Below are 23,617 nucleotides of genomic sequence, written 5' to 3'. Positions count from 1 at the left end.
AGTGCCGTGCTATGAGCTTGTAGATCTGCTATTTTATTTTTCCTTTTTCTTTTACATTTTTGCAAATATATTTATTTTAAAGCGAACATTCTTAACTAAAAATGTTGCTTCTGGGTATTCTACAAATGTCTCCTAAATCCTGACAGTTTTTTTTTTTTAATACTTATGTTGCTATAATATCAGTGGTTCTTAACTTTTTTCATGTCATGGACCCCCAAAATTGTCCGCGGACTCCCTCCATTTCAAAACATTTTGTTCCAGGGACCACCAGAAGCAAAGATGTGAGTTAAAAATGTGTGTATATACTATATATATATACATAGAGAGAGAGATTTGCACACATTTTCACGATTTTCTTAAAAAAAAATAGCAGATCTACAAGCTCGTAGCGCAGCACTCTGTGCCACGCTTGTAGATCTGCTATTTTTGAATAGCCCAAAGAAACCGAAAATGACACACAGATGCGTTCCCGGTCTTGAAGGGCTAAGGGGGCCCCACCTGCTAAAAAGGAAAAATAAATGGCCGGTGTTGGGAGGGGGGGGGGGGGGGGGGCACACACAAACAAGGGGCTTGTGTTGTCGGTACTTAATGGAGGTGGACTTGCTCGCTCCGCACGATATCAAATGACGAGAGGCTGCCAGGGCGACAGAAAGCGAGATAGCGATGCGAATGCGTCGTGTATAAGGCCCGCAATTTGTCTGCGCCGCGCGAAGGAAGTCGTGATAAGGCATCTCCCTATCAGATCCACTGACACCTTGGATGGACGAAGCAATTATATGGCAGAGAGGAGTGGGAGGGGGATTTGCGATCCCTCCCCCCCTATACCGGTGAACAATGCGTTTGTTTGTATTTCTATGCGGTTGTTGCGGATCGGCCCCCGGCAATGGCAATGCCCTCGCCTGAACCAGTGGTGGAAAAAGTACTTTTACTTAAAAATACATCATAAAAATGTATATTTTAAATAATAAAAGTCTGGAATTCAAAATGCACTTGAGTAAAAGTACAAAAGTATTGGCATCAAAATGTACCAAAGGTAAAAGTACTCATTATGCAGAATCTTTTGAAAATAGCAGATCTACAAGCTCACAATGCGTCGCATCGTGACGCATTGTGAGCTTGTAGATCTGCTATTTTCAAATGGCCGAAATCTATATAGGGCTGAAGTGGGTGATGTATGTTTTGTAATAATAATCCAAATCTACAAAGTAACTAGTAACTAAAGTTTTCAAATAATTGTAGTGGAGTAAAAGTATAATATTTGCCTCTGAGATGTAGTGGAGTAGAAGTAAAAGTACTGAAAATTGGGAAATACTCCAGTAAAGTACAAATACCTCAACATTTTAGTACAGTACTTGAGTACATGTACTTAGTTACTTTCCACCACTGGGTGGGGTTCTGTCTTATCCTTGCTGGTCCGACCGAAATAAATGAATGCATTTCTGTTTCAGGAAATGTAGACATGTGTGACGTGTTTGATATTTATGTTAGATAACATCACATTTTAACAATGTATTAAATATTTATGTTAACCACGCGTTGTGAGCTTGTAGATCACCCATTTAAGTATATGTACTGCATATATCTAATAGGGCTCAAGTGGTTATGATTTGTTTGTTTTTTTACCAATCGAACCCTGATTATGGCCGCGTGCAAATCTCATTACATGTCTAAAGTCGAGAGGTTCCGTTGTATAATCAGTGTTAGAGGCCTTTGAAGGGTGCTCTGTTAATGTACTATAGCATGCATAAAACTGTGATTTACTGTTCATTTTATGTATTGTTAAATGTACTGCCAGGACCGCATTATCCACTTCCTGGCCTTCCTGTAACCTCCCCTAAGTACCCCCCCCCCCCCCCCCCCCCCCATTGTCTTCTATTGTCATGTGTGAGACAGAATGAATGAGAATCGTTTTATCTCCAGGTATGTTTTTGCACATAACGATCATATCTTTACGTTGCAAAAACATGCATATTCATGAGACATCCCCCTTTATCTGGCATCTTTATTTTTATACCATGAAATTACAATTTGTCTCAGGGGGAGCACAACCTCTGGATTTTATTATTTATTTGTGTGTGTCTTTGTAATGATACGACGCGATAAAACTTTTGAACGAAAAAATAAAAAGACAACTCAACCTGACTGGCATGCTAGACCTCCCGCTGAACTTTGCCAAAGTGACGGATGTTGTCTTGATTGACATCCGGCAGGAGCCAGCGGGGGAGCTCTCTCTCTGCCGCGCTTCTGCTTTTGACGAGCTCAGAGAAAATGCCACGGCGTGCGTGCGTGCCGTGCGGCGCAAAAAAAATCTCAGTGTCTCTTTTGTGATGAATTCTTTCCCTTTGTTGCGAGACCCTTTTGACACGGCCTCTCTTCCATCACGCCCGCCCTAGTTTTGTCGATTCCCCCCTTCCCCGAATCACAGGGTCTTCGGGTATAATCGCTTGCCTGTCAAGCGGCTGTGTATTATGCATATTTAATCGTAACAGTAATCCTCTTACCTTTCTACAGTCAAATTTCCAGGCACCAAAACATACATCGACCCCGAGACCTACGAGGATCCGAACAGGGCTGTCCATCAGTTCGCCAAGGAGCTGGACGCGTCCTGCATTAAGATCGAGCGGGTGATCGGCGCAGGTGAGCATCAATGCGTTTCTCTCTCTTTCATACATCACATTGACAGACACAGTATTTACACCTGGAGGAGGGGAGGATATGGTGTTACATATTGGATATGATAACCATTAAGACCTGAGGCAGATTCTATAAAATGTATTCTAAATCAGGGTCTTCAACACGGGGTCCGGGACCCCTAGGGGGTCCTCAGAGTTACTACAGGGGGGGCCGCCAAATCTTTGTGTGATAGGATTTTTTTTACATTAACCACTAGCATCCCATTTCTGAGGAGAACTTTAGCCAAAAATAGCAGATCTACAAGCTCTGCTGCGAGGCGTTGTGAGCTTGTAGATCAGCTATTTTTGGCAAAGAGGTTTGGTGTAGAGGGAAAAAAAGAGCAGACCAAGTTAAAAAATATATATTTTAATCTGCAGCACAATTTTATACAATATAGAGAGGGTCCCTGCTTCATCTCTCTCTCAGCTAGGGGGTCCTTGGCCTGAAAACGTTGAAGACCCCTGTTCTAAATCCTAAGAGTTTTTTTTGAAAAAAAAACTATGTTTCTATTTCAGTGGTTCACAAACGTTTTCATGTCAAGGACCCTCAAAATGATATGTATTTGGCCGCGGACCCCATCTCAAAACATTTAGTTCCAGGGACCCAAAGGGAAGCAAAGATTTGAGCTACAAATGTTAAAAATATACATATTCAAAGATTTGCACACATTTTCAGGATTTTTCAAAAGCTTGTAGCGCGGCACAGATCTGCTATTTTTTAATAGCCAAAGAAATCTAAAATGACACAGATGCATCTTAATGGGTTAAAGGTGCAGTACGTGATTTGTTCAGTAAACAGGGAATCTCCCTGTCTCTCCAGCTCTTCAGTAAACACACAATCTTACTTGTGAGCTAGTTGATTGGGCACTTTTTGCATTTTTTTTAATAAATGTCCTAGTCCAAAAAATGTAGACGCCAGGTTGAAAGTGGTTAATAGTACGATTGGGGGAAGAGGTGGTAATACGTTCATTGCAATTACCGTGCATGTGTGTGTGTGGGGGGAGGAGGAGGGGATGCATGCATGCATGGGGGAAGTTTGCGGGGTCTGTGTGTGTGTGTCTCTCGCTGCAGGCAGCTGCAAACGAAGACACACGCGGCCGCTGAGAAATTGCTGCCACATGGGTTTTTTGTGTTGAAGTGGTCAATGACAGTATCTTATGCATCTCCAGCACATCTTATTATAGGTCTCTTGGTTTACGCATCCCCCCCCCCCCCACCCCCAGAGTATAACAAGATGTACTATGATTTGTATCCCCGCGCGCAGCACAGCTGCTTTCGTCCTCAACGTACGCTGTACATACCGATACATTTGTCATTGTGAAGTGCTTGATTCTCCCCACTTCCCCTCGAACTCTCAGCTCTCAGTGGTGGAAAGTACATTTACTCAAGTACAGTACTGCACTAATTTTGAGGATTTTTTTTACTTTGTGGAGTACTTCCAATGCTCAATCATTTTACTTCTACTCCACTACATCTCAATGGCAAATATTGTACTTTTACTCCACTACAATTATTTGAAAACTTTAGTTACTAGTTACTTTGTAGATTTTGATTGTAATTACAAAACACGCATTAACCACTTCAGCCCCTACTGTACATACATTTCGGCCATTTGAAAATATTTTCAAAATATTTGTATACATTTGGAAACGTGTGAAATGGGACTGCATAATGAGTACTTTCTACTTATGGTACTTTAAGTGCATTTTGATACCAATACCTTTTAATTCCGGACTTTAACTCGTAACAGAGTATTAATACATGGCAAGTAAAACTAATTTAGTGCCTTTTCCACCACTGGAAGTGCTTGATCCCCCCCACCTTCCCTGTATACTCTCAGCTCTGCACTCTCTCAGTCATGGCTGGTTTCATCCCTCGTTCTTTTCTTCCACAGGAGAGTTCGGGGAGGTGTGCAGCGGCCGGCTGAAGCTCCCGGGGAAGCGGGACGTGTCGGTCGCCATCAAGACTCTGAAAGTGGGCTACACCGAGAAACAGAGGCGGGACTTCCTCTGCGAAGCCAGCATCATGGGCCAGTTTGACCATCCCAATGTCGTCCATCTGGAGGGCGTTGTGACCAGAGGTAATGATGAAACACTTTAAAAAGGATCTCTGGCTAATAAGCCAAATATGTTTTAATGCATTATAATTGCCCTCTTTAACTAAAATGTCAAATTAAAAACACTTTAAATGTCTTATTTATTTTAGAAATAGTTCTCTGACTTTTACTGAAGGGGGACATCACCCGTCGCAGGTTGATGATGTCATTGATTTGTCCATGTGTGGTCCAGCCCTATGGGATGTATGGAATGCATTAGGCTAATAAAACATATTTAAAATATTGTTTTGATGTTCATATTAACCTTAGGAAGCATTAAGTTGTTTTTTTATTAGGACATGCTAATAATATTCCATAGGGTTGGACCATTACAAATTACATCATCAACTTGTGACGGGCGTTGTCCCGCTTGAGTAAAAGATGAACTATTTCTAAAATAAATACAATATTTAAGGTGTTTTTAATGTTACATTTTAGTTATAGAGGGCAATTAGAATGCATTAAGGCATATTTGGCTTATTAGGCAGGATCCATATGCATGAAATGATACAGTTTTGGCCTTGTTATGGTGGTATTATCCATTTTATAACTTCATGATCAAATACAACAAAATATGTCATGTACTTTTAGTTCCTAATTAAAAAAGAGAGCAATACGTGCTGTTCCTTCTGGCAAATTGTAGCTAATTAAATACGGTTTCCCATCACATATAAATGCAATTATGCATTTTTATTCTAGCTTGTACATTGTAATACAGTTTATTTATTTGTTATGTTTTGAGGTAAAAGTACCATCGCCAGAACAGTGACATTGTATCTGATGAAATTAGTAACACCCCCGTGTTCTGCACTTTCCCATTTCGACACTGTAATATAAGGAACAGATGGTAATTTTTAATTATAAGCCAGAGAAACGTACGGCTAAAAATAACTAGACTGAGATGGCAGCAGTTTTACTAGAGTCAGTTTCTGGTTTGCCCGCGACTTCACAAGCAAACAGCAATTTACTGTACGTGTCAATTAACAGACGTTTAATTGTTTTTGTTTTCAGGGAAGCCTGTGATGATCGTGATTGAATACATGGAGAACGGTTCACTAGATGCTTTCCTAAGGGTGAGTATGACCAAATAATAATAATAATACAAATTTAAAAACTTTCCAAATGTTTAAAAAGATTTAACAGTTTTTCAAAAACATTTTCGAAAAGTGTTCAAAAACAGCAAAAACAGTCGATCTACAATCTCACAATACTTTGCATCCGGAAGCTTTGTGAGCTTGCAGATCTGCTATTTTCACGTGTCATAAAATAGGGCTTACGTGGTTAAACCGTGGTCTTAAAAGAATATGAACCCTATTATGAAAGAAATTTTTTTTTGTGTTTTACGGCCATTATTCGTATGGGGACGAAGACCAATGTGAAAGAATCTTGAAAGTCTTATGGACAGCTGGAAGTTTGGACTTGCAACTTATCTTGTGAATATTATTATTAATCCAGTGCCAGCAATGCTGCAGTGCTGCCTGACCTACATTTATCCCTCTTGGTCAGTGGAAATGGCCGACCTTCCTCTCCTCTCCTCTCCTCTCCCCTTACTTTGATTGAATTACAAATTATATGTTGGTTAAAACCACGTAAACCCTCTATACTTAGTAACTTAATACTTAGTTGACCGGCATCAGCTCTGTACTTCCACTTTTTGTTTCCCTCTGCACCAAAATCTAAACCAATCTAATTTGCTGTTTTCTGCGATTGCTCCTCCCAGAATAGGGTTCAAGAAGTTAACCCAATCAATCTGGGAACGCATCTACAAATGTCTTCTAAATCCTAACAGTTTTCTGAAAAAACGTATGTTGCTATATCATTGACTTTTTTATGTCAAGGACCCCCAAAATTATATGTATTTGGCCACGGACCCCCATCTGAAAATATTTTGTTCCAGGGACCCCCAGAAGCAAAGATTTGAGTTAAAAATGTTCCCTTTAAAAATATATATATTCATGGATTTGCACAAATTTTCACGATTTTTCAAAAATAGCAGATCTACAAGCTCATAGCGCGGCACTCGGTGCCACGCTATGAGCTTGTAGATCTGCTATTTTTGAATAGTCAAAAGTATAAATTAACGATTATAGCCAAAATCTAAATTGACCCAGATGCGTTCCGGGATTGAACGTGTTAAAAGGCATCCCAAGGATAAAACACAACAAAGTCGCAGGACTTATTTCCATCGCCTCACAAACAACCTCTCCTTCTCCTCTCTCCTGTCCTCTCTCGTCCATCGTGCAGAAACACGACGGTCAGTTCACCGTCATCCAGCTCGTCGGCATGCTGCGGGGCATCGCGGCCGGAATGAGATATCTGTCCGACATGGGCTACGTCCACAGAGATCTGGCCGCGCGCAACGTCCTCGTCAACAGCAACCTCGTATGTAAAGTGTCGGACTTCGGCCTGTCGAGAGTGATCGACGACGACCCCGAGGCCGTCTACACGACCACTGTGAGTCAATTAACGCCCCGGCATCTCTCCCATCCCATTGGTTTTTTTTTGTCTTTTTTCTGCTACCCACACACCTTTTTTTTGGAACACACACGTTATTATTATTACCCACAGTGCAGTGCATGAAAATTGGAGCAGAGAAATTCTACTTGGAACCCATCACATCCACCACACAAATGCAACCGCAAGCAGTATCTCTGCTTAGGGTTTTCTTTAGGGGTTTCTTTAGCACTTTCAACCTGGCGTATCTGTTTTTTGGGCCTGTCATTATAGGAGAACATAAAGAAATAAATAAAAATAAAAAACATCTGACATTTTCGAAAACTTTTTGCACACCATTTTGTTCACAAATTGCCGCTCTACAAGCATTCTAGCAGTGGTGTAAAGTCACTGAGTACATGTACTAAAGTACTGTACTTTATTTATTTTTACTTTACTGGAGTATATCCAATTTGTAGTACTACTCCACTACATCTCAGAGGCAAACATTGTACTTTTACTCCACTACAATTATTTGAAAACTCTAGTTACTAGTTACTTTGTAGATTTTGATTATAATTACAAAACCACTTCAGCCCTATATACATTTCGGCTATTTTCAAATGGCCGAAATGTATATAGGGCTGAAGTGGTTTTGTAATTATCTACAAGCTATCGCGACGTATTGTGATCTTGTAGATCTGCTATTTTCAAAAGATTTGAATGCATTTTATACATTTGAAAACTTTGTGAAATGGGACATTCTGCATAATGAGTACTTTCTACTTTTGGTACCTTAACTACATTTTGATACCAATACTTTTGTACTTTTACTCAAGTACATTTTGAATTGCAGACTTTTACTTGTAATAGAGTATTTCTGCATTGCAGTATTGATCCTTTTACTTAAGTAAAAAATTAAATGTAGTACTTTTTCCACCACTGCATTCTAGCCTCACATTGTTGAGCGGCTAATATATGGCTTAAGTGGTTATAGTTTATTTTACCTTTCTAAAGATTGTCGAAAGTCATCTATTCTTTTTTCTTCTCTCTTTCTTTGGCTCACCCTGTGTATATTATAATGTTGAAACTCTTCTCTGATGTTTTAGGGGAAGCTGCAGGATATAATGAATGTGATCTTTACTCCCGCCACTGACCTGCGTTTTACTGAACAGGGCGGCAAAATACCTGTCCGATGGACCGCGACGGAAGCCATCCAGTACCGTAAATTCACCTCCGCCAGTGACGTGTGGAGTTACGGCATTGTCATGTGGGAGGTCATGTCCTATGGGGAACGGCCTTACTGGGACATGTCCAATCAAGATGTGAGTTATAGGAGTCATTCAGCACAGGTTTCACTCATTTTACTGTAGTGTGCTAAGGAGGAATCACACAGCCTTTAACATTAACCACTTGAACCCCAGCAATCCGTGTTCTGGTGGGGACCGAGTTAAACACAAATTTGACAACCATGCTCATGCCTTTACTTGTTCTCCTCCAAATCCATCTAAATGATTAGGACATACATTCCAGTTGTTGTTTACAAAAGGAATTAATTAGGTCCATAGTAGCCTCGGAAACCCATGCCTTTTTTTTGTTTCAAAAGAAAAAAAGCCTGGGCGAACCATGCAGGAACGATGGTCTTAGGACCTTGTTATCTCCTAACCAAGCAGAGTGCAGAGGGGCGTCGCTCTAAATTTGGTGACGTCAGCATGCTCCGTGCACAAGCCGGGGGGGGGAGGGGGGGAGGGGAGGGAAGGCGGGGACATAGATTGGTGAAGCAATAGGAAGCGCTGCAGGAATCCGTGCGGCTGGGTTTGGATCCGCCCTTCAAGACCATCGATTGGGCTAGTTCTTTCAGTCTAGGTCCATAGAGAGAGAGAAAAAAATTCTCAGTTTTTGAATTTAGTTTTTTCCTTCTTACTAGATGTTATTATCCAAATTAATACATGAACTTATGCTCATCTTTGTTCAGAAACAATAAATAAAAAAAACATTTTAGGAGTTTGCATGTTCTCCCCGTGTCTCTCAGGGTAGTTAATACCCTCACAAAAGCATGTAGTAATCCTGGTCGCTATACCGCCTCTCCCATGACAGCCGGAGCGCCTGATGGAGGGGAATCAGGTTGGAATAACGTGTTCCTTCCACGCGCTACGTCCAACCAGGGAAACTCCCCCCTGTCAGGTGACAAGAAGGTCAGTTGGCTCTCATGCATTGAAGGAGGCATGAGCTCGGCCCTGGCCTCCCTAGGTTGGTGAGGGGAGTGTAGCGCCCAGGATCACTTAGAAAATTGGGACCGGGTGAAAAGTAAGGGTTACAAAATCGCGGGATAAGAATTAAAGAAAAAAAAGAAAGAAAAAAAAACATTTTAGAATCACCATCTAAAGCAGTGTTTCTGAGCCAGTGGGAAATTCTCCAAAAGTGGGTCATGACATCTTCTAATAGGGTTGAGCAACTTTTAAACAGATGATACGTTTTGTTTTTAATGAATTGACTTCATTAACACAAAAGCCAAGTCCCTGTGTGAAACCATTTGAGAACCAATAACCTAAAGGAATTCCAAGATGCTGGCAAGATTGTGATAGTGATAGTCGTTCCCTAAAAATTAAAGTAAAGAAAATAATATCACAGTTAAAAAAACATAACATTCTCAAAGGCATTATCATGGGACCCCTGGCGAGGACATTTTGGCCTGTATGAGTGTCCAGGGCTTAATTAGTTCAAGAAATCTTGATGAAATCATGCCGTTTGCATCCACCCCGTAGGAACTGTAATCTCAATTTGGCTTCAGATGGGAGTCTTAAGTGCAAGGCATGCATAAACGCCGTCTTATGAGGGATTCACAAAAGAAGTATTATAATAAAAAAAGAATGAAAAATGCTTTTAATTCAGCTGGCCTTTAACCTTTATAATGAGTTATGGTAATGCGAAACCGTGGCGAATAGCAGCAGGGTCGGACCGGTTCTTACTGAGTCACGCACAACCCTACCAGTTTTGCAGCTGTGGGAATTTTCCAGTAAATTGAACTTGATTAAGCAGTCACAAATGTAAAGAAATAGATCAGCTATGATTATCAGGTTGAAAAGGTAAAAGGCCCAGAAGTATGCTGCGACTGCAAAACAGCAAATTAGTCACGCTGTGTCCTAGTCTCTTGCTGTCCTCCTCTGGGGGTACACGTCAACCCAGCGATGCATAACAAAAACTTCTGTGAGCGTGCGTGCGTGTGTGTGTGTGTGTGCGTGCGTGCGTGCGTGCGTGAAAAGTATACTCAGGTATTTTGACCAAAACTTTTAAGGACCATACCGCCTCCATTGTCTATTCACATAGAACTTCGGACATATATACCATATACTGTTCATAAACATAGACTATTTTCCCTTTAATGGCTTTATTTTTAGATACGTTCTACTTTCAGCAAAGGTTTTTCAAGACAGTCCATGCTTTAAAGTTAGTTGACTTACTAAGTATACTTAGTTGACCGGAGTCCCCCAGGGATCTATACCCCACCCTCTGCACTTCTACACTGAATATCTTTGCCAACATTTTCTGATGTGCTCACAATGTGTTGCAATGTTTTGTGACACGTTGTGAGCTTATAGATCTGCTATTTTTGCAGAATGTTCACCCCAGAATAGGGACACTAGGGTTCATGTTGTTACAAAGCATTAAAACACTACAATAACGTAACTTTGAGGCCCCCAAAAAGGCACCATACAGCTCACTGTGTTGGATTACCCACTGTACCTCAAGCAAGTTTCTGTCAGTGGTGTAAAGTAACTAAGTACATTTACTCAAGTACTGTACTTAAGTAAAAATGTTAGGTATTTTTTACTTTACTGGAGTATTTTCAGTTTTCAGTACTTTTACTTTTGGTACTTTAAAGTACATTACTTTTATACTTTTACTCAAGTGAATTTTTAATACCAGACTTTTACTTGTAACGGAGTACTTCTACATTGCAGTATTGATACTTTTACTTAAGTAAAACATGTGAGTACTTTTTCCACCACTGGTTTCTACAAGTCTCTGCAAGTTGATTGAGAACGGAATCCCATGGCTTCCTTGAAAATCAAACAAACCCAACGGCACAGAATGCTTTGGAAAAACTCTGTCAGCTCAGTCAGCTGTAATGTCAAGTATACCTTTAGTCACAGTCAGTGGGTACCGTTGGGTTCACCCCCCCACAGACAAAGACCAACTAAGGTTTCTTTTGTAAATATGGCTATATGCACAGCCACAAGACCCCATAGTCGCAGTATGACGGGTGTGATTCTACGTGGGTTCTTTCTTGTTTGAATAGCCCATGACAGGAATAACAAATTAATGTAGTATGCAGGCAAATATACACAGCCCCCACTTCTATGGAATTAACGCATTAAGGCCTGAGGTTCCGATTCTACAAAATGTCCCAACAGTTTTCTGAAAAACGTATGTTGCTGTAATATCAGTGGTTCTCCAACTTTTTCATGTCAAGGACCTCCAGAATTATATGTATTTGGCCTGCCGACCCCATCTGAAAATGTTTTTGTTCCAGGGACCCCCAGAAGCAAAGATTTGAGTTACAAATGTTCGCTTAAATATGTATGTTCACGATTTTTCTAAAATAGCAGATCTACAAGCTCGTAGATCTGCTATTTTTGAATAGCCCAAAGAAATCTATAAATGACACAGATGCGTTTCCGGTCTTAATGGCTTAAAGGAGAAAGAGAAGCAGCACAGAGCCTGGAATCAAAGGTGCTCACCGCCCCTACAGTGCAGCCGGTCTGCACGGCATTGACTTTTAATGAACTCTACACTAAAGGGCGCACGTGACAGAGAATGGATTAGAGTGTAAAAAGGACATGCAGATAGATCTTTGTTTTTTTTTGTATTATTCATTAGGGGCTGTGTAAATCCAGCCCTATTGTCAAGAGACAAACAATATTGGAAATGCAGGTCGCGGGTGAAAAACGGTCCCCCTCTTGTTTGCTTTAATTAATTGTATTTGCGTCCGCCGTTATAATGATAGACGTGGGCAAGTCGGGCCACTGATACCTCCTCCGCCCATCGCCATAGAGACACAGGTGCACACTCGACATTATCCTCGCAAAAATGTCCTCCATTGTTGTAGCACGTAGTTCCCAATCACTGTAACAAACCTGCCACAGAACCAGTACAATCCAGTTATATGCTGTTGGATTCTTTCAATGCACTTTGTCCCCAGTTGCGGTAATGATGGAATTATTGCATGGCCCCAGCATTGACATTCACAAACATTTCAGTGAAAAGAATGAATTGCACATGAGGGGCGGTAAACTGATTATTTTTTCTTTTGCTAACATGGTAGCAGGGGAGGATAAAAGACTTGATCTGAATTATTTAGATGATACAGAGATCTATTGTATTCCATGCTACTGCATTGTCTTGTCTTCGCTGTCCCATTATGCTAAATGTGTGCTCCAACCAGTGGTGGAAAGTAACTAAGTACATGTACTTAAGTACTGCACTTAAAGGGATATTTCACTTTAAAAAAAACTGTTGGTCATTTTATCGTCTACTCAGGCCTTTGTGAATCCCCCATACAGTTTTTAAGTTGCTCGATTCAGTATTTAGATATTTGATATTCATTTTATCAGACACGCCCCCTTCCTATACAAACCCATTGTAACTTCAAACTCCATTTTAACCATGTTAAATTCATCGAAAACACCCGTCCTTGGTTCTGGTGACTTACCCTGCCCTCCTAATGCCTGAGGGGGCCATGTTTTTCGAATAATTTTTTCAATTTATTTTATTTAATTGTTTTATTGTATTTTATTTTTTTCATTTTCCAAAAACAATATTAAAAATAAATGAAAAAAGTAATTGAAAAAACCCGGCCCCCTCACGTATTAGGGGGGCGGTATGAGTCACCAGAACCAAGGACGGGTGTTTTTGATGAATCTAACGTGGTTAAAATGGAGTTTGAAGTTACAATGGGTTTGTATAGGAAGGGGGCGTGTCTGGTAAAATGAATATCAAATATCTAAATACTGAATCGAGCAACTTAAAAACTGTCTGGGGGGTTCACAAAAGCCTGAGTAGACGATAAAATGATCAAAAGTTTTTTTGAAAGTGAAATATCCCTTTAAGTACAATTTTGCGGTATTTGTACTTTACTTGAGTATTTCCCATTTCCAATACTTTTAGTTCTACTCCACTACATCTCGGATCCAAATATTGTACTTTTACTCCACTACAATTATTTGAAAACTTTAGTTACTAGTTACTTTACAGATATAAATTATAATATTATAAAACATACATTAACCACTTTAGCCCTATTTTATACCTAGGCTATTTGAAAATAGCTGATCTACAAGCTCACAACGTGTCGCGATGCGACACGTTGTGAGCTTGTAGATCAGCTATTTTCAAACATTTTGTACTTTACTTTTGGTGCTTTGAGTATATTTTCATGCCAATACGTAGTTTTATCAAGTACATTTTGAATTCCGGACTTTTACTTATAACACAGTATTTCTATATTGCAGTATTGATACTTTTACTTAAGTAAAACATGTGAGCACTTTTCCCCACCACTGGCTCCAACTGTTCTCAGTAGGTCCCTATGTAACTCAGTAGCGACGTGTGCACCATTTTCTTTGAGATAAAATTCAAGTGCCGTGCTTTGGACGAATAACCTGATGCCCGATTCTGTCTGCTTTGTCCAGGTCATAAAGGCCATTGAGGAGGGTTACCGCCTCCCGGCCCCCATGGATTGCCCCCCAGGATTGCATCAGCTAATGCTGGACTGCTGGCAGAAAGACAGGGCCGAGCGGCCCAAATTCGATCAAATAGTCGGCATGCTCGACAAGATGATCCGCAATCCAAATACGCTGAAAACCCCAGTAGGAACGTGTACGAGGTAAGAAGCGATTCTCGTCAATTTCAATGTTTTAGCTCGCTCATTAACTCTGACACAATATTCTGTGTTTGTTCATTGTGTAGCTTGTATTGTGTTTTTGCCATGCTGTGTCCTAGCATGCCAGATTTCTAATTGGGGCCGATTAAGACTTGAACGCGAGCTTCTGTTCACCAAAAAAACATGAACAACTTCCCAGGGAATGAGAATGAGTTACGAAAACCAAAATGATTTTAAAATGCGAGGTTTTTGCGCAGCAGAACTTCTGAAGTTTCACTTTCCCCCTACATTAGCGGATGATCCAACGCATCCATTCGCCCCACTGTATAGTCCTGCTGATGAAAGATAAATCCCGGGACAATCAATATCACAAAACAGCTTATATGGCTTCATGGTCAATAGGAGGGGTTTTAAATCAATCCCTATAATGAGTTCCTGGGACTTTAAAGTAGTGTGGGAACTGACGACCCCTCGCTGACATTTGTCAAATGAATTCTATCTGCAGTCAGGGTGCATACTTTCCTGGGGTTAGATGTAGAAGGGGTGGGGGTGGCAAAAAAATAAGGGGGAAAAAGCCTAAAGCAGATTATTTTCTGGGCTGGGGTTCTTAGTAAGCAGATAAGAAAGGATTCTGATTCAACAGACACTGGGAAAAAAGATATATCTTGCCTTTCACAAAGAACATGACATCAGCATCTGCTTGTGAGTTCGATATTGATTGAAAGCTCAAATCAGCTTCAGCTTGTTCCTCCCTCGCAATTTGCCGCATCACTGGAGGCGTTCGTTCGTTCGCTCGCCTCTCTCTCGCTTGGTCGTCCTGTGTTCCCGGCGCTGCTCCGTCGTTGTGTGTGTTGTTGTTGGTGTTTTTCTCTCCCTTTTCTTTTGTGAAAGTGTGTTTCTTTTTGTCACGCAACGCCATAACCCGTCATCCCTCTTGCTCGTCACGCAGGCCAATTAGTCCGCTGCTAGATCAGAGCACGCCAGACTTCACCGCGTTCTGCTCCGTGGGGGAGTGGCTAGAAGCCATCAAGATGGAGAGGTACCGAGACAACTTCACAGCAGCCGGTTACAGCTCCCTGGAGTCGGTGGCGAGGATGTCAATCGAGTATGTATATGCCCGTATACAGCACACAGCCCCTTGCCTTGCATATTAAGTACAACATATATACTGTGTATACGCTGTATTTTTGGTCAGGGATAGAGATTTCCCCCCGCCCCCTAGCATTTTATTTTGGCAGTCGCCAGGATGTCAGATGTTATCATTACAGAGTGAGTTATTGCCTGAAAACCATTAGGAAAAAAAGGAAAAATAACACATTTCCGATTTCCTTTTAACGTAAGGAAATGGCTTCACCAAAAGAGACTGCAGTTGTTTATTTCCGTACGTCCTGTAAAAGCTTTTTATCTACATTGTTATGACTGTAGCCATGATGTCAATTCAATCAGTACCTACACATTCAGTCAGTTGTAAGGAGTTAATCACGGTACAATAAGTTCATACTCACACGTTAAAAAGTTTAAGAATTATTATTATTATAGATTTTTTTTGCCATACTATTCTATACTAGTGCAAGAAAAAAAATAAAATAATTTGAATTATCATAATTTTGCTCCATGAACAAACCAAACCTGCCATGTCCCCCCCCCCCTTCCATTTTCACATTATTAAAATGCCTAAGAGCTATTTCATTTCATAGGGACAGTTATTGAACGTCCGCGTCAAATAATGTGCGGTGTAAACACTTTACCGTACAGCAAGAATGCTAATTTTACTTCCGTGCTCCCTAGACGCCGGGTAACCAAAAAATAAAGCATAACAATAATATTATGTTATGTTATGCTACAAATCTCAAAGTGGGGTCCATCAGGCACCCTCAGGGCTCCTTGAGGCAGTTCCTATTGGACCCTTTTACCGACTCTAGGAATTATGGGGGTCCTTGAAATTAAAAAAAGTTTTAGAACCACTCCTATAAATGTTTGCTTGTTTGAAATAAAAAGCTCTATGGGGCCACAGTGCATTGATTTATGTGCACGGCAATGAATGTCCTTCCCGTTTTGTCTTTGCAGTGACGTGATGAGCTTGGGGATCACACTGGTGGGCCATCAGAAGAAAATCATGAGCAGCATACAGACTATGAGAGCCCAGATGCTGCATCTTCACGGCACCGGAGTTCAGGTGTGACTGTGGGACTATTAAGCCGGCAGTGCCGTGGGATAAAAAGGACAACCACAGGACAGGACAGGACAGGACAGCACAGGACAAGACAGGACAGCACAGGACAGGGCCTAAAGAAAAAAAAGAGCTAACTGAAGCAGTGCTTCGGCAAGTAAACCCGGGATAATCGTCGGAACTCTTCCGGCCGCGTCTGGAGCGAAATCATTCCTTTGGTTCCTCGATGAAGGATAACGGTGTGTGTGTGCGTGTGCGTGCGTGCGTGTGTGTATGTGTACCCCCCGCTACAACTGGGAAATAAGGAGAGGAAAATGAATTTTGAAACACTTTTTTTTCTCTCTTCGTCTTCTTTTTCTGGAAGATCTTCGGCACTCAACCACATATCAAATGGAGCATTGTAATGGGGTTTGACGCTTGTTTTACTTTGTTCCTTTAACTTAATGAATGGTTTAAATGCACACCATGCGTATAGATTTCTTTAAAAAACAAAGAAAAGAGAAAAAAAAGGAGAAAAAAACAAAGAAAAACTAAATATCCTCCTTTGCGGTGGTTTTCTGTACCTCCCCTATCTTTTTTCCCCTTATTTTCTACATTGTTACTTTTGTTTGTGTCGACCACAGTGATGTGTTGTGGTCAGGGTTGCCAGATCTGCTTATTATAATTACCCCGCAAAATTTGTATTTGAAAATAGCCGATCTACAAGCTCACAACGCGTCGCATCGCGGCGCGTTGTGAGCTTGTAGATCTGCTATGTTCAAATAGCTGATGTATGTTAAAGTGCTCATGTGGCCCATAGTCGCTTCTTTTGGGCTGGTTTTCCTAGACCGGATTGCTTTGTTTCTCTCACAGAATCTGGCAACACTGGTTGTGGTGCATCTAGACTTTTTTTTTTGCCTTTTTTCTTTCTTTCCTCTTCTTAGATTTGGACTTGACAACAGGGTAAACTCTCTTCCGGAGGAGAGGGCAGCGTGATAACGCAGCGTCTGAACTTTTATCGGCTGGAGCTCAAAAGGAACTTATTTAAACCAGCTTGTGTTAAAAGACGCTGGGCTGTTTTAACAGTGTGCAGTGCGTTGTGTTCTCCTCCACGTGACATATTCTTCAACTTTGGTTTCAGAGAACATGTACACTTGGTTATGTTTTAGGCTTACCGGAGTGTGTTTTTTGTTTGTTTGTTTGTTTGCTGTATCTTTTTTTACCCTGATCTTGGATGCTCATGATTTATGACAAAAATGCTTAATTTTTTTGGAACAGTATGACACTATGGGAGTGGACACACTAATGAGGCAAACAGGTTTTTAGAAAGATTACAAGGTTTTCTGTCAGAGTAGCAATTTTCTTTGTCTTCATAACAGGACTGTTTCAACAGTTATGCGATAGAATGTTTCAGAACTAGAGCCCGACCGATATATTCGTTTGGCCGATATATTTGTCGGTATTGGCAATTAGCCGATGTGTCCCGATTTTTAACAACTTTCAACCTGGTATCATTATAGGTAAAAATTTCCAAAAGTAAAAAAAAAAAAAAAAAAAAAGTGGTTAAATAAAAAAAATTCGGTCAAAACATCAGTAAATCCATATCATTGGTCCTAGACCACTGATTTAGGACTGTCCGGCATCGGACCGAAAAGTCATCGGGCTCTATTCTGACCTATTGACACACATTGTACTGAAACCTCAATCACCGCATGTTGTTTTGACATCACATTGCCTGGAATACTATGTTGCACACAGTATTTGCGCATTGTGTCGAGCTGCAGCAAATACAGTTGTTAAGGGGGAAAGTGCGAGCTCTAGAAGTAATACTGCCTTAAAATGTGTTAATGTATTGCCACTATTTTAAGCACTTCAGTGACAATGTTTTACGTGGTTCAATTCGACAGTGGACTTATTTAAAGGAGTGACTGGGTGGGCTCCCCCTTTTAGTTTTTTTTACTTATTATTATTTTATTTGGTGTGGAATGTGCATGAACTCGTTTTGAATGCCACGACAGACACGTTTAGGTGAGATTGACCAAACAGAGCAATAATTACCAGGTAGAAAATGTCCCTCACCTGAGATGTATAAGGTACTAGGAATGATGAACGCATGTGTCTGTTGTGCTGGGGGGAACACGTCGGAAAGGTTCAGTCACTACTGAGGCAGAGAAGGACACAGTGAAATGTGGATGGAAAGTGTTTGATAAACTGGCACGCTATGTCACGAAACGATGAACTAATCAGGTTGCGTTTGCTACAAAGGCGTACTGTGATATGCTTAACACTTGAAGCAGACGCGACGAGGCACGGAAAAGCAGAATTATGCGTGTGTGGCTTGCAGAGATGAGCGAGTCATGTATCTGACACAGTGGAAGAGCGCGTGATTAGCCACACTGATGTCATTCTCTCCAGTGGCTCTTTTCCTGCTACAAGGACTAAGCGGGCCGTGCCATGCCGTTAAATGTCTTTCACAAGTTCTGGATTTGTTTTCCACACATCATACGCAACGCCTCAGATTCAGACTACGGTTCTCGGATACCTAATTTGGGCCCTGTTCATGGAGGTAGTACAAACCCTTCGTTCTGGGGAAGCCAGGACACATTCAATTGATTTCAACACATTTCATTTTTAATTTTGTTTTGTATTTCATCAGCTATTTTTGTTATTTTATTAGATTTTTTTAATGACGTACAGCAGGGGTCTTCAACAGGGGGTCCGGGACCCCTAGGGGGTCCTCAGAGATACTGCAGGGGGTCCGCCAAATCTTTGTGTGATAGGGACTTTATTTTTTTGTATTTGTACATTAACCACTTCAACTCGTCTCTCGCACCCTATTCTGGGGGGAACATTAGCCGGAAATAGCAGATCTACAAGCTCACAACGCGTCTTCGACACGTTGTGAGCTTGTAGATCGGCTATTTTCGGAGAAGAGGTTTGGTGTACAGGGGAAAAAGTATAGACCAAGTATAGCCAAAGGTCAAGTTTACAAAGTATTGAGGGTTTAAGTAGTTAAATGTCTGAAAACACTCATTTAACATGAATCCAATATGTAGTGGGGGGTCCCTGCTTCAGCTCTCTCTAAGCTAAGGGGTCCTTGGCCTGAAAAACGTGGAAGTACCTCCCCCTTCAGGTGTGGTTCTGGCAAAAAAAACTATCACAGAACTTTCACTGGTTCTGGAAAGTTTTAGGTTATGGTCCGTTCTGGGTTACCTTTCGTAGTCGAAAAGAGCCACAAGTGCACCATGACGGGAGTCACAGAGGTGATCTCTCGTCTTCTCTGCATGTCTGCGTGAAATTGCAGGACCCAAAACGATTCGGTCCTGGAGACTGACATTTCTCTTACGCTCATCATCTACACTCAAGTCTCATCTCGACGCGACTCCCTTGTTTGTCCATGAGTCTCCTCCGCACATCCGCCATCGGCATCGCGGCGGTTGATGGAACGTGCATTAAAGTGTCTCTTAAGGTTTCCTCCTCTTTCTTCCGATCCCGCTTTGTGTGGGACACACGCAAGAGAAGAGGCGAGGGTGAGCGGGCTTCTGTAAAACATGTGCTAAAAGCCAATCAATCTGTTTCGTGCCATCTGTCTCCACCCCTAATGTAAAAAGGAATGTGAATGTTATCGCCTTGAACACGTTTTTCAACACGGCCTCCTCTGATAAATGGTTCTCTCATTACTCCTCCATCAAGACTAGAGCAAATGCTATTATTCAAACTGTTGTGTAAAATCGGGGTGGTATTCGCAAAGTAAACAATAGCTTCTTGCAGTATATTGAATTTGCCTGCTGTTGTGACCTGATGATCATTCTTTAACCACTTAACCCCTATATACTTAGTTGACCGGAGTCCCCCAGGGGTTTATACTAGGCCCCTTCCCTTTTTACCTCCTCTTCAAATCTCTTGGCTGAAAATGGGCAACAAGTTCACAATGTGTCACGACCAAGGGGCTAGCATCCGGCTTGTAAATTGAGGCTATATAGGAAGTGTGACAGTTCATATGAATGGCCTGTAGTCTCACTGTTTCACAGCTGTTTCACCCCTGCTGGTTGCAGAAGCAATTAGGCTCTATTCAAGCGGATGGGTTTTTGGCCGAACTTTGCACTTTGATTTTATTACCTTAATAAACATTGTCATAAATACTATATGCTTCCAGTCGCTAGTTTAAAGTCTTCTTTCCATCACCATGATATGCGTTTTGGTATGTTTCTAGGGGTTCTACTGATTCTACCGAGTGAAGACCCGCCCTCGCTGCAGTTTCGGCCAATAGCATTAATTTTGGACCGGATATCAACCGGATCTAGAAAGATGCCGGATTTGAAATCGCTGCAAAATAGGCTTCATTTGCCGTCTGTAGAAACCAATGGCGTGACGCTGTCCATATTTTTTTTACGGTCTATGGTCACGGCATGTTGTGAACTTAGATCGGCTATTTTCACCCCAATGTTCACCCCCAGCGTATTGGAACGCTAGGGTTTGTGTGGTTGCAGCAAAGCTCTTTTTCATTCTGCTATCTTTCATATCAAAAATCACATTCATAGAAACGGAGCAGTCTTTCGGAGAATCAACCCCCCGATCTCATGGATGAGCAGCATTCATACAACCATTAGTGACTTTCTCTGTTCTCTACCAGATCCAATTCCCAGTGTGTGGTCAGTCCAAAAGGGACTCATTTTCTCTCCTATGTGAGAGAGATACCCAGCATTGGCTCAGACCACTCTGGGTCCCCTTGTCACACGCAGACACACACACTTTCTCTTTGGCCCATTGAGCAAAGCTCAGCAATTGGGCCCGGGCCAACGCTTTGAATTGAATACCAGCATAAAGTCATTCAGTCAGCACAAAACTCACACAGGCAGCAGTCAGTACCCCCATACCCCCCCCCCCCCCCCAGCCCGCCCCTACAGTGAATCCCAGCCCTGCTATGATCTTAAATCGTGGGCCCCTGAAGGCCCTCACTGACACCCTGCGGCTGAATACCTATCCGTCCCTCTGGACCTGCAATGGGCCCCCCCCCCCCCCCCCCAAAAAAAAAACAGACAACAAATGTTAGCCAAATTGAGATTAAAGGCTGGAATACAATCGATTCCGCATATAAATCACTTGTAACCTTCAGCCGACAAAGTCACCTTATTACTCACTATTTTTTTTCTTTGTTTCACGCCTGTTTTTGTAATTCAGGTTGCTTAACTCTGGAATAAAAAAAAAAATATATATATACAGTATATAGTAGGGATTTTGGTGTGGCTCTGTCGAAGCAAAAAATTGATACATAAATGAATAAACAAAACAACAGGAAACAGACCTGCTGGGTTGACGAGGTTGTGGTTGGATTCAGGAACTAAGAGAAACATTTTTTTGAAAATGGAGTTATTTTTCAAAATGTTGGTGGTTTCAACAGTCGGTTAATGGTGGACAATGCTTCACGTAGAAGGGTGGTGGATGATTCCAAAGAGTTCAGTACTGTTGATTGTGTCAGAGAGAATTCTGAGACTCGAGGAAAGAGAACTACAAAAAAAAACTTTGTATATGTTCGAACTGTAAAACTTGTACATTTTATTTATATTGTTTTTTACACATTACTCGGTAGTGAGCTCTGAATACATTGAAAATGCACTATATTTTTCTATCTCACTCGCAGATGAATTATTGTCACTCACCAGATTTCAGTTGTACATAATTCTTTTTCTTTTTCATTTAGGACCAAAGACAGCCGATAGGATTTCCATCTAATGACTATTTTTTATTTTTCATTTCCAGTTTATTGTACAGTAATGCAAAATGTCAATTTATTATTTATTTTTCTGTGATGAGAGTACTGAAAATATTCACTGGTCAGAAGTATTTTCTCCAACAGCAGAACTGTAAAATCATTTAATTAGACAGCTTCTTGTTACATAGACAATTCTTTTTGCTTTGTAACCTTTGTAATAGACTGTACATATATTTTTGGAAATATAATACAATCTCTATAGAAATTGCTTGAGTCTATTGGAGTATTTTCATCTTGTCTCTTATGATTGTGGGTAGTTGACCGTCTTTGCTGAAAATAGCCGATCTACAAGCTCTAAACGCGTCACATTGCGACGAGTTCTGAGCTTGTGGATCGGCTATTTTCACATAATGTCCCCCCAGAATTAGGACACTAGGGTGTCATGTGGTTAACCTATTGGGACCTTGACTGGTACAGTAAAAAAACAAAATAATTACTAGGTCTTTTGGACAAGATAGGACCTAAATTTCAGTCCTTAATAGAGGTGTGCATAGTTGAGTCACAGTCACTGATTGACACGTTCACAGACAGTGAGATATACTGCACTTACATGCAGACAAACACATAGAAAATGGCGTTTCAACATGCCAGGGGGGTGACATAAAGCTAAATGTGTATGGTCTTAAAACAAAGGTATTTTTACTGGCTTGTGTGTGTGTGTGTGTGTGTGTGTGTGTGTGTGTGTGTGTGTGTGTGTGTGTCATGGTCAGAAGTATCATGGTAAGTATCATGTCAGCATCATGGTCAGTACCTTGTCACCAGCAGAAGTAGAGTACTAGTACTCTGTCATGAAAAAGTCAGTGCACCCCTAATTCAGTATGTGTCAGTTTAAACAATTTAAACAATGAAATCCTATATACTTAGTTGACCGGGCTTGCCCCGGGGGTCTACTTTGTCCCCTCATTTTTCTATGCCAAATCTCTCGCGTTGTGAGCTTCTAGGTGAAACTATTTTCGCCGGATGTTCACCGCAGAATAGGGACACTAGGGTTCATGTGCTAAACTAATATTATTAGGGGGCCCAGGAGCCCAGGTGTCAGGGGGCCCGGGTTTCCAGACACGTCCTTGCCTGAGGGACAATGTTTTTTTTTATAGGCCAACCTGGAAGTTCCCAACGGGCCACCGCAGATTCACAAAGGAGTTTCTGCAATGAGTTTTACGTTTTCCCCAAATGCCTTCCCAACAGTAGTCTACATCAGTGGTTCTCAAACTTTTTAAGTTCAAGGGCCCCCAGTTTTCCTCAGCATTAGGCCACGGATCCCCATGTGAGAGCGTACAAATAGAACCAAATGGACCTGTAAGAGTCCATTTGGTTCCATTTGTACACTCTCAGAGTTGGCTCCTAACTATCAATCATTTATTTGGGGACCTCCTGGAAGCCCCTCATGGACCCTTGAGGTCCCTGGACCCCACTTTGAGAACCACAAGTAGGTGTGTTTATAGCAACAACAAAAAAAACTGACACAACATTAAAAGTACGTAGGAAAATATTACAATTTAGTACATTAAGATGATAAGCTTTGTAGCAAACATAGGCTTATGATATTAACATGTTTCATTTAACCAGACATTCTACACAAACCAACATACTTTCCTTAAAATACCCCCCCCCC

The 23,617-nt window shown here is 41.3% G+C and overlaps 1 protein-coding gene across 4 annotated transcripts in view; it reads left to right on the top strand.

Moving 5' to 3' along the window:
- The window catches only part of epha7 (eph receptor A7), a 112,983-nt gene extending 96,042 nt beyond the window's left edge, over positions 1-16,941 (top strand). The window contains exons 10-17 of one of the 4 annotated variants that reach the window (XM_080454175.1): positions 2,524-2,637; positions 4,567-4,752; positions 5,779-5,840; positions 7,012-7,221; positions 8,376-8,525; positions 13,893-14,086; positions 15,033-15,188; positions 16,151-16,941. In XM_080454175.1, the coding sequence (XP_080310301.1) occupies positions 2,524-2,637; positions 4,567-4,752; positions 5,779-5,840; positions 7,012-7,221; positions 8,376-8,525; positions 13,893-14,086; positions 15,033-15,188; positions 16,151-16,265 (1,187 nt within the window). In that variant the 3' untranslated portion in view covers positions 16,266-16,941. Of the gene's footprint in view, positions 1-2,511; positions 2,638-4,566; positions 4,753-5,778; positions 5,841-7,011; positions 7,222-8,309; positions 8,526-13,892; positions 14,087-15,032; positions 15,189-16,150 lie in introns of all 4 variants that reach the window. The other 3 variants (XM_080454173.1, XM_080454174.1, XM_080454172.1) reach the window with 3 other exon arrangements.
- Positions 16,942-23,617: the final 6,676 nt, after the last annotated feature.

This window comes from Gymnoscopelus braueri, assembly GCF_963280865.1.
Source record: "Gymnoscopelus braueri genome assembly, chromosome: 16".
Classification (NCBI taxonomy): Eukaryota; Metazoa; Chordata; class Actinopteri; order Myctophiformes; family Myctophidae; genus Gymnoscopelus; species Gymnoscopelus braueri.
Note: the sequence above shows the minus strand (reverse complement) of the source record. Positions and strands in the feature narration are given on the sequence as shown.